This window comes from Tigriopus californicus, chromosome 3, assembly GCF_007210705.1.
Source record: "Tigriopus californicus strain San Diego chromosome 3, Tcal_SD_v2.1, whole genome shotgun sequence".
Lineage (NCBI taxonomy): Eukaryota > Metazoa > Arthropoda > Copepoda > Harpacticoida > Harpacticidae > Tigriopus > Tigriopus californicus.
In genome coordinates this window covers 3,996,299-4,007,828 of record NC_081442.1, presented here as the reverse complement: position 1 = coordinate 4,007,828, position 11,530 = coordinate 3,996,299, and the positions used below count along the sequence as shown (strand labels likewise).

The following is an 11,530-nucleotide window of genomic DNA, read 5'->3' as shown; positions in this document are numbered from 1 at the left end:
TTGGTTCACAGAAGGCTTAAACAATATGATGAGCATGGTAAATTTCTTTCAATTGGGAACAAACGATACAAGGCATAATATCCAAGCAAATTCCGAATTCTTCCCTCTTATGTCTTGCTGCATTAAGAGCATGGATTCAATTGAAGTGATATATCAAAGAACGACCAAATATGGTTGTTAAAACCCTATGGCTAACTTCCTCCATGAGCTGCTAAGGGGGGGAATGAACCACAAATATAAAGTGCATGTTCCAAGTGGCGAGGAAGGACCGAGTGGTCCCAAAGGATAAGTAGTAGCGAATATCGTTCGAAGCTCAAGGCCTGTTTTCGCTAATATCACTCTAGAGATACCATTTGATACCATTTCAACTCACTAACTATTCAGGAAACTCTGAATACTCGATCAACAATCATTAAACATGAAACATGACTGAAATAGAGTAATTTAAACAATGTACAGTAATGGCCACTAAGCTTAGGGTTATGGATTTTCTTGCTATGAGAATCTTATTTATTCAGGTGACAAGTGAGGCCTTGACTCCATGGCAACAAAGGGGGTAGATGCAAATTACCAAGATTTTCACCATTTACCTCTATCCACCTTTTTTTTGTACTGTCTGCCATTCCCCTCTTCACTCTTTTCATGTGCATTGAACAATACCAGTCATACTCACTGCGATATCAATTTCTAGTCAGCTTTTTTATTGCTTTTACCGTTTTGACACTTTTATTTTCCATACAAACAATGTTTGCATAATACTTCTAAACTGTATTTATATTTAATTTTACGCCATGCCATGACCAAGAGCCGCAAAAAAGATTTATTATTATAAAAAAAATGTTTTATTTTATGATCGAAATTTCCCAATCATTACAATATTGCTTAGGTGAGGGATTGTATATAAAGTGTGGTTCAGCATTCTCTTAAGTAGAGGCCTGTTTTTTAATCTTGCACCTCGGAGTTAAGGGCTTGGATGTTAATTTGTATGAAAATACACTCGTAAAAGTGGTGAGCAGATGCTCATTCAGGGAATCGTTCAAGCCTTAACTCAGAAATACGAGCGTTAGAAATATTCGCTTCTGATCCCGGGGGAAAAGCAAAATGAAAGTTGATGAAGGAGAGAAAATGTTTCTGATCTGTCCTGTTTCGGAATTGATCTTTTCTTTTATGCAATCAAGGTAACCTCGACATCGCCGGAACTGAGCCTAGTTTCTTCCGTTTCCGTTGAGTGTGTCCACCAAAATGATGAAAACTTCAATTTGAGCCCCATCAGAACCGCTAAAGCGTTTTATTCTTGCACACTTCAGATACCTAGTTTATACTTAGTCCAGACGACTTCTTCAGTCCAGCCTTCGGTCGCACTGTTTTGGGTGGGTCGAGGAATATTTCTATTGACCCACCCAAAAGTCCGAAGACAGCGCTCGGATAACTTGCTCAAACCGGTCCAATGCACTAGAACGCTCTGTTAACATGGCAAAGAGTTAGGGCGGCTTTACACTAGGATGGAAAATCAGGATTGAATCCGGTTTGAGGATGGAAGTAGGACTAGTGCTGGGGCGAGTTTTTCGCAATATGAGTCTTCAGTACAGTGAAAGACTGGAGTTGCTCAAGCACTAGCCCTACTTCCATCCTCAAACAGGATTCAATCCTGATTCTCCACCCTAGTGTAAATCCGTCCTTACCTTGGATATCTTTATTCAGAATTTGGAAGGAGTGTCAAGGATTCAGCTTTTCACCAGTGATGTCAGGATTACCTCGACTGCGTATACTCCCAGAACTTGCATCCTGCAAATTGTACAAATTTAGCAAAAGAACTTGCATATCCCAGATTTTCCAGCAAATCTGTTGCTTTCGCAAATTTGTTTTTTTTTTTGGAATATTTGAAATTTTTCTGCGAGTTATTAAGCAAGTTTACTCATTTCGGCATGAACGTTTCAACATTTCTACAATTCATGATGAATCCTACGAATCTGTCATCACTCAACTTGTCGAAAGTAGTCCATTCTACTCACTCGTTCGGAGGGACCGACAATCCACCACCAAATTGTGGCTTTTGCAATTATGCCTCTCCAATTGTCCACTTAGGGGGGAAATTTTTATTTGAGAAGTAAGTAATAACAAAAGGGATTAAATCAATTCTTCCTTCAATTGCTGCCCTCAAGATCAAATTAGGTGATTGCAATTTGGCCTTAGAAGGTGCTCTATCTCAATTTGTTGCTGACGTTCCTTTTAAGTGTAAAGCTGAGACTTTCAAAGAGTTTCGGTTACAAATCCAAACATATCATACTCAATTACCTCAACACGGTGGTTATATTTTCTGGTTAAGTGTTAGCTCAAATGCCAAGAAAGCTAGATATGTTTTTCTTTGTCAAAGAAGCAAAAGTAACAACTTTTGTGAAATACACATGTTTAAAAGTAGCTCAGATAAGTGTGTTAAATCACTTAAAGCCCATTAAAATGCATCATTGTCAAATACGTAGTCAATCAGTATTAAAAGTACTCTTATTTATGTATTGACCTAAAATTTCATAAACTTATATCTAGTACATGCTTACTTATTACAACTTAAAGGTTGCGTTTTACGCCTTAAAAGATCTAAAAATGGCCTAATTATGTTTCCAGTTATTCCCAAGGAATATGATTGTCTTTTTCAATGACACGGCAAGACATAATATTTCTGTATTTTGTTTAAGGTAATTTTTAATCAAAAAGTAGCAAAAGATATCGCTTAAAACTTGCAAAACATGCAAAACTGCCTTTCAATTTACTTAAGTGTCAAAAGCTACACTATCCTATCATGTTCCTACAATATTTGAACGATACCTGGGACAGTTTAATTTTCCAAATTGTCACTTTTTGCAATGATTAATTTCTACGTACTAGCGATGTTTTTATTCAACGTTAGTAGAATTTTGTCTAAGTTCAAGATTAAGCTTGATTAAAGTTGCAATTGACATGTATGGCATCACAATTGTGAAATATTGACATTAAGTAAGTTCTAAGTTATATATATTCAGGTTTTTCTACCTGCTTCAGAAAAGCGAAATATTACCATTCATATTTTAGGCATAGAAAAAGCTTATTATATCTCTTGGCAATTGCTTTAAGATAAAACTGGAGCAATATGTAGTCAAATTTGATGAAAATGTAATTTTTGAAAACGAGATATCTTGTCTGTTTGCTCCATGGATTTGGATAAAATTCTAGTTGGAAACGCAACTTAGGTTACTTCCAACATCTATTGATTACTTTCTTAAAAATGTTATCTCTTTGTAGGTTTTTAGTGGATTAATATTCTAATCTGAGCTAAAATCCAAGATGATTTTTTTACAAAAGTTGTCCCTTTTGTTTCAATAGCAACGAAAAATATTATTAGAAGTCTTGGCATTTCCAAAAAAAAACTTTTATCAGTATTGCGAGTAACACCGTGAATGAACTACCTAGCTTTTCTAAGCACCCGGGAGGATTCTTCTCCCCGATCTGTCGCAAACATTACAAATCTGCAGACTAAATCAAGAGAATGTTTGATGCAACAAACGTGAGCTTGTCTGTGATTGAGTGGATCGTTTTCTTATTGCCACTTGTATGATTGGTTACCTTGGAACATCCATGATTTTGCAAGCCATTACCCCTGGCAAAAAAAAGCTCAACCCACATTTCGGTTTCTAACAATGATGTCATCAAAAACACTTGAAAAGCTCGTTTTACCTTTTGATGCGCTAAAACTTTAATTTCAAAAGTTACATGTCCAAAGATTGTCCAACACTCTAAAGCTGCCTGGTTTAACTCGAGCTTCTTCTATAAATTTGAGGTCACCAAGTTTTTGTCAATCTTGCAAGTTGCCCCCGCTTTCACGTTTTGAACAAGCATGCCGGAAAAATGAGCAAAATTATAACTCACTGAGCTCGGCCTAAACATGATATGAGGGAACCACTTTTCAGCAAAAAAACGAAGATGCACAAGTTGACAATGTTAATCTGAATGATTTTATCAGGCATTCATTCAACGTAAATTAAAATGAACTGTTTTGTGGGTCTGACTAAAGACAAAAGTATGTGTTAAATATGCAATACACATTGACCATCGAAACTTCAAAGTTGAATATGTTGTGACCTGATCGTCAATATTTAGGACAATCAATTAGATTTTGGCACCAAGTCTAATCACGGACAAGCTTACTTAGATAGCCATTGCTATTCTTTTCATTCAGTTTCGTAAAAATCCTTTCTAGCAGACGGAGAATTAATTAATTTGATACCTGAATGGATATTGCCTATCGGAAAACATGTGTTTTTATTATCGAGGTTTCAGAATGTGCCGAGATGCGAGATCTTGCGAGATCTTGCGTTTTTTAAATGAATGGGCAGAGAAGTAACCACTTGGTTGCGTAAGCTTTGATTGCAATGGTGGTGTGACAAAGTGGGAAGATGACTTGCGTAACAATCAAATTATATATGTCAGGCAACTTTGAAAGAGAAGAAGATCCATTCAACTTAAAAATCCTGGTCAAAGCCTGTTCATTGGAATGACCCTCAATAGAATCAGTTTGAGAGCATATAAATGTGAGTTCAAGAGTGACATAAGGCATCAGTTACAAACACCAATTCTTTCAGCTCACAATGAAAACATTCGCAGTAAGAAAGGTCGATTTTATCTGACGCCAACCAAGGAGGGATTTCCCTTTTCCACTTTCTTAGATCCCCCAACTATCCACCTAAAGAATCAAACCTTGAATATGTTACAGGTTGCTCTCCTAGCCACCGTGGCTCAAGCTCAAGAGGCTTACTATTACAAGTGGAGCCCAGAAACACCGGTGGCTCCTGCCTTCAAGTTCCCAGAAAACATCCCAGTTCCTTTTCCAGCCACAAATGAGCCCAATGGAAATGCCGGCTATCAGTATCAATACACCCCTGAGCAGCCCAATAGCCGACCTTTCAAGGTTCCTGAGGATTACACGCCTGTGGACTTTAAGTATCAATATGTGATCAAACCCAGTGATAACTTCAAGTACAAGTATCAACCGACCCCTGGGGAATTCGACTTCACCGCCACTCCCAATCCAGACATGATGAATCTCACCCCGGACGAGATTAAAGCCAAATCAGCCAGTGTGGCCTCCAGTGTTCGTGATGTGGGAGCATTATTGTCTGCTGTCAAGTCAGATGACATTAAGGCCATCACGGGTGAATTGGGCTTCGGCCAAGACTTTGACTTGGCGGGCGTTTCAGGTGGAATTAACAAAATTGGCGACTTCATTGAGAAAGGTGGGGCGGCTGGTGCTGAGATTGCCACCGATATTGGCTCTTCGAATGCTGTTCCAAAGGCCAGCCCCCAAGTCACTGAACCGTCTGATGCGCCTTGGCCAATATCCATAGCCGCATATCTGGGCTTTCCTCAGGGTTCATTTATTCCTATCGGTCGTCCAATTGTATACTTATTTAATTGAGCTATTATCGTGCTTCACTGCAAACATATGCGATTTTAAGGGAATAGACACTTTTTACACGGTTTTAATTTGGACTTTACGGTCAATTTCAAATTCTTAAGACATTGAAACCAGTTCTAGTATTAGCCAGAACCTCTCTGCAATAACTTGCAATGTTTTAAGTGATCGTGGGTCTTTGTCTTGTGATCGTCGACCAAGTGAATTGAAATTCCTTTGTGGGCAAAATTGCCAAAAAACTTGTGGTGGATAACTAGAAATTAAGGAGAAGAAGGATGCAATACTTAGCAGACAAGACGTTTTTCATGAAGGAGCAGGGGGTTATCATGGCAGATTTTTTTTCTTCAAATGCACGGCGAAGATCTAAACAAGCTCTTCTAAGGTTGAGGAACATCACCAACAAACTTTTTCAGATTCCAGTGCGTTGTTCCAAGGAACCATTTCTCTTTGGCTTACAGCAACCATTTCCTTGAGGCTATTACTGTTTTTTCATGGTTCATACGTTTGAGGCTAATGCAGTCGGTTTCCTGCGCTAAGGTTGTGATCTTTCTTGGTTGCAAAAATTGCCATCAGTTTGTTGATCACCTGATTTTTGACACAATCCGTTATGACCCCTCGCAAGTTTTCGATTTCTTCATTGGGTTACCTAGAGAGTATGATGTCGACCTTAGCCTTAGCCGGTAAAACCGTTACCCAGGCACATTATCTTTTACAATTGGCTTAAAGAGTGAGTGCTCTCAACCTTTCATATGTGTTCGAGCTCTTGAAGCAATTTACAGATGACGAAACGAATGTAGCGAGTTGGCGTCAAAAATGAGTTCCCTAAAAATACCAAGTCAATAACACCTTGGTTCAGTCGATTCCCTCGTCAAACAAGATTGAATATTTTTTGTACGCCTTGACTTTGTGATCTCAATTTCGTGTCGAGAACACCCACAAGATAATGCGGGAAGAGCTACGTCTTTCAAAGTTTTTTTTTTTTACTAAATAACCTCGACTTCACCTTCTGACAGAGACCATAAACAACATCTGCAGACGACGAGAGCCTTTAAAGACAATACTTGAGGAAGGGTTTGGTCGGTCTTCAACAAATTGGTTGGCATTGATGAGGACACATGGATACAATACCCATTCCCGAAACAAAATAGGTGTCGGAGCAATGAATTTCTACGGGTAGGAATCTCGCTCAAGAGCTGTACATTGAAGTTTGGAGACGCTACAACTAACCTACAGAGCATCTTATGTTGAATCCGTGATTCAATTACGTTGAATGCGTGAAATGAGATGAAAGATACGTAGCTTAAATCAAACCATGCAATAGAGGTGTTTACAATGATACTTGTAAAATCATATCAACCTTCTCAAACACTGCCCCAATCTCAGAGGCTTTTCGCCAACTGGACACCTATTTCATTCCTCTATGAGAGAAATTGCCCAAAGCAAGCGCAACGTGTTTTGTCAGAATTTTATCGGAGAGAGCATTTCTGAAATTCATACAAGGATAAAAAAATGACCAAATAATAGCACGGATTCAAAATCCTGTAATGATACAAGTAAAACTGCTGAACTGCAATTGGTGTCATAAAGATATTGATTTCTTCATGGGTTCTCCATACTAATTTTTACTTTTGTGTAGCTTGATGGTGTTGTACTCACTGAAGTTTGTCGAATTTAATTAGGGAAGGTCCGTATTCGGTGTGTTTAGGCCTACAGCCTACAGCCTACTACGACAACTTGGTCTATCACCAGTTATATAGAGCTCCTTCCTCAATCAGTGAAGAGTTCATCCCCTTGCACATTAGTAGTTTTGCAGACGCCAAAGCTTCACATTCTTGCGACACTAGTGATCACTAGTGATGGAGGGCTCAAAAGTGAAAACCTTGTCATTCACTACAATTGATCCTGAGGAAAAAGCTTATGGATACTTTTGAAGATATATTGTAAAAGATACCTTTTGCATCTCCTTTGAATACTGCATACTGCATTGTCCCAATCTTCTTGTCTTGTTGCAATATAGTAGTTGTTCTCTAATTCTCACATTATTCCTCCTTGGCTTTTTGGCAAAAGCTCAAACTTATACTACAGATGCAATTAGAATCTCAATACTTTACAGACAAACGAGCAAATACAAAATATTTGCATTTTAGCTCAGGTCTCTTCGTCCTGAGATATAGCTAGAATAAAGCACCCAGAGGAACCAAATTTGATCTAGAAACCTGCATGGTTTAGGATATTAGTTTGGTGGTCCAAATTAGGAGACGATTTCAAGAACTTTTGATTTCAAAGATTTTGAAATGATGAAATGAATTGAACCCTTTGGTAATTGCTTGAAACTTTTGCAAAATGATCTTTGTGTTTGAGAAACTTTTTTCGAATCGAAAGAAATTATTTGGTGCGTTAAAAAAAATTCTTGCTGATTATTTGGCCCTCAAAGAGAACTTTTTTGCCAGCCCTGATGAGATTTTTGTTTTAAATGGAGTTGCCAGAATAAAAAAAGACGCTCCTTCCAACGTAAAGTAAAGGTTAGGTTTGAGCAAAAAGACAACCCTGGTTTGATACAGAAAATCACACTTACATTTTGAGGCTGACTAACAGATGTAAAGATCCAAGACTGTTAAGGGATGATGTTCGTGAATGCTCATACTAATGCAGAGCCGAACAATCACACCAGCTAAAGATAGGCTATATGACCTAACTAAACAATTACAATTCATATCAGTTGCGTCCAGAATGACATAAAAATTGAGATAATACCCCCAATTAGGCCTGGAGGCTTTGGCCATCAACTTTGAATTCCGTCATTCCCGATCATTCATTATGTTTGTGAAACGACCCCATTAGTACATCTCTCGTTCCCCTAAAGATGCAATTGTGGACATTCCCGCCAATACCAAAGGGCTCTCCACATTTGATGTTTCATCTGGATTTTTCCAGGTTCCGCTTGATGAAGAAAGTCAACTGCTCACTGTTTTCATCACACCGTGGGGAAGATTTAAGCACCTAAGGGCAACTATGGGCCTCTCATCTGCCGGAGATGAATATAACCGGCGAGGGGATGAGGCCCTCCAAGGAATTGGTAACCCTGAGAAAATTGTAGACGACATTCTGCTGTACCCACATTAATCCAATTAAACAACTCTTGGAACGCTGTCGTCGATGAGGAATCACCCTTTACCCAAAGAAGATGACACAATGTAAAATTTGCTGGGTATGTTGTGGGCCGCGAGGGAATTGAAGCTGACCCAGAGAGAGTCAAGTCAATCCTCCAATTCCCCCGCCCTGAGAACATCAGTGACATGAGATCCTTCTTGGGTCTGGTCGAACAACTTGCATGATACTCCACAAAAGTTACGCAAACAATGGGGCCCCTGAGACCACTCTTGTCAACAAAAGCCGCCTTCAAATGGAATTCTGCCCACGAACAGGCCTTTCAAGCTACCAAAAAGGCACTGGCATCACCCCCGGTCCTTCAACCGTCTGACATGTCACACCCAACGGCATTGCATACAGATGCTTCACGCTTAAATGGACTGGGATTTGACTTACTCCAAAAAGATCCCCAAAATGACTCGTGGAATCTCATAGAATGCGGCAGCAGATTCATTTCTGAGACTGAGTCGAGATACGCTATGGTCGAGCTTGAGCTCTTGGCAATCACATGGGCTGTCAAAAAAGCAAGGATCTACCTGCTGGGGTTAGACGAATTCACAATCATCACCGATCACCGATCACTACTATCAATTCTTGACCATCAAACACTTGATCAAGTCGACAATGCCAGGTTGCGAACAATGAAGATGAAGCTCCTCCTCTACAACTTCACGGTTGAATGGAGGAAAGGAAAAGGCCATCGTGCCCCCGATGCTTTGTCGAGGGCCTTTGGCAAGGAACGGAAAAGAACCAATGACATCATTGAAAAAAGGATGACCATGCTACAAAAAAGAACTGACTCCCGATACAACGCCACTGCTAGAGATCTACCCCCCTTGATAATGGGATCTCGTGCACGCATTCAAAATCAATCATCAGAGCTTTGGGACCGCATCGGGTATATTGTCAGCATTGTACCAGAATTGAAGCTAGAAGACATCATAGAGCACGCTCCCCCACAAGACCAAGAGGCCACCCCACAGAGAAGAACCAGTCCACGAATTCGTTCCAAACCAATCCGCTTTTTAGACTGACAGCGGACAAAACGACCCATTGGACAAATCGAACCAATGGACAAATCGACCCATTACAGATATTAGGCCTATCATGTTGGCTTACAAATAGTTCATAATTATGGAGCAAAATTGGAACTGTGATGTAAAACATGTCAAAATTTGAAAGGATTTAGACAATTCATCATTTGATCTTTGAAAGCAAGTTATGTTTACATCAATCAAGGTGTGAAAATCAAGTTTGATGTTTTAATCAAACATGTTTTGTTATTTAATGCCTTACTGATGCTAAAATCTTTGCATGCACATCGAATGATGACTCATCAAGCTTTAGTTTTGTTCCATGATCATGTTTTTTGTCCAATGAGTTGTTTTGTTCCATTATCATGTTTTTTGTCCAATGAGTTGTTTTGTTATTGTACTGGGTCGAGTTGTCCGCTGTGTCGAGTTGTCCGCTGGGCTGAGTTGTCCGGTTACCGTATTTATGTCCAAATGACTGTCCAAAAGTCATATGCTCACTTCATGCTCTCAAATAATGCCCTTGAGCATTTTAAAAGCCTACATTCATTGGGGTTTTTATTCATCTACTCATGGTAGTTCAAACCCTTGTGCCATGTTTTGATCTCCAACCAATAAACCTGTTCCAATCGTCACTTTGCTCTTCTTTTAACCTGTTTTAGTTATTGCACATCAGCCACACTCATGGAACCGCATTTCAGAGGCGCGTTTCCCTTCATTGTTATATCACAAATATTGCATAAACGCCTTGATTGTAGCTTGGCTTCGACTTCTTAACATTCAAAATACATTAATGCTCTCTTTAACTTAGACAAATCGTAATTGCTTGACTTTACAATGATCCATTTTATCAAGAGATTTAATTAAGATTCTCAAATTACAGTGTACATTTTGGAAATCAAGAACAATAGTGAAATGTTTTGTCAGTTTTCTAAAAAGGTTAGTTGCTGCTTAATGTGCTATAGGTATATTGACAAAGTTTACATTATTCAGTCAATGATTTCATTTGTTGGTTAACATGTAGATCAGGTACAACATTACGTGAATTAGGGTTTAAAAGTTATTGCTTGTCAACCTCTTTGGGGCAATTTGACTTACTTCTGAACGCGTTGTGCCCACTTTGGTCCATTTTTGGACACTTTTGTCTACTTTGTGTCCAACAGTCAAGTTGATTCCCATAAATTCCCGTCCTGTATAGGACACAATTTGCATTCGAAAGATTCTGATTTGATCCTTATAAACTTCAAGCAGCTCCACTTGGAAGATGAATATGATGTGTATGTCATTCGCAACCCTGTTCAAATTCACCAACAGAAACTTGACAACAAAGAATTCACTGAAGTGGAACCATCCTAACACTTCTAGATCGGTTTCCAACCGAACATCAGATTTGAACCTTCAAAATATTGTCCACGCCAGACACCAAATGAAAACAAACAGACTGTCAAAGGGAGTGAAGCAAACTCAATGACACAAAAGAAAAGTACGAAAATTGGTAGTTCAGATTTTAAAAGTTAAAGATTCATCGCATCACTATTGAATTACTCCTTTTCACCCGTACATAAATCCCATGGACATGCCATGCTCTTACATCACAACCAGAAATGGGATGAGAAGCAAAAGGCGACTCAACCAAGCTCTTGACCACTGTTGAGTCCAAATTAATGTCAGAGGGCTGAAGCACAAATGCATCAGTCTCGTGCTACAATCCCCAGCCCTCACTTCACAATGAAAGCTTTCACAGTAAGATTGAGAATTTGCTTATTCACATAGTGCAATATGTACACAACAAACGGAGATCAAGAATGGTTTCAGAGTGGTACATTTACAGGTTGCTCTCCTAGCCACCGTGGCTCAAGCTCAAGAGGCTTACTATTACCAGTGGAGCCCAGAAACACCGGTGGCT

At 39.2% G+C, this 11,530-nt stretch overlaps 1 protein-coding gene across 1 annotated transcript; it reads left to right on the top strand.

Annotated features, from left to right (window-relative positions):
• The first annotated feature begins 4,543 nt into the window (after positions 1–4,543).
• Positions 4,544–5,514, top strand: LOC131877776 (uncharacterized). The gene is made up of 2 exons (XM_059223558.1): positions 4,544–4,634; positions 4,745–5,514. The coding sequence occupies exons 1-2, from the start codon at positions 4,620–4,622 to the stop codon at positions 5,444–5,446; spliced, it is 717 nt and encodes a 238-aa protein (XP_059079541.1). The 5' UTR covers positions 4,544–4,619; the 3' UTR covers positions 5,447–5,514.
• Positions 5,515–11,530: the final 6,016 nt, after the last annotated feature.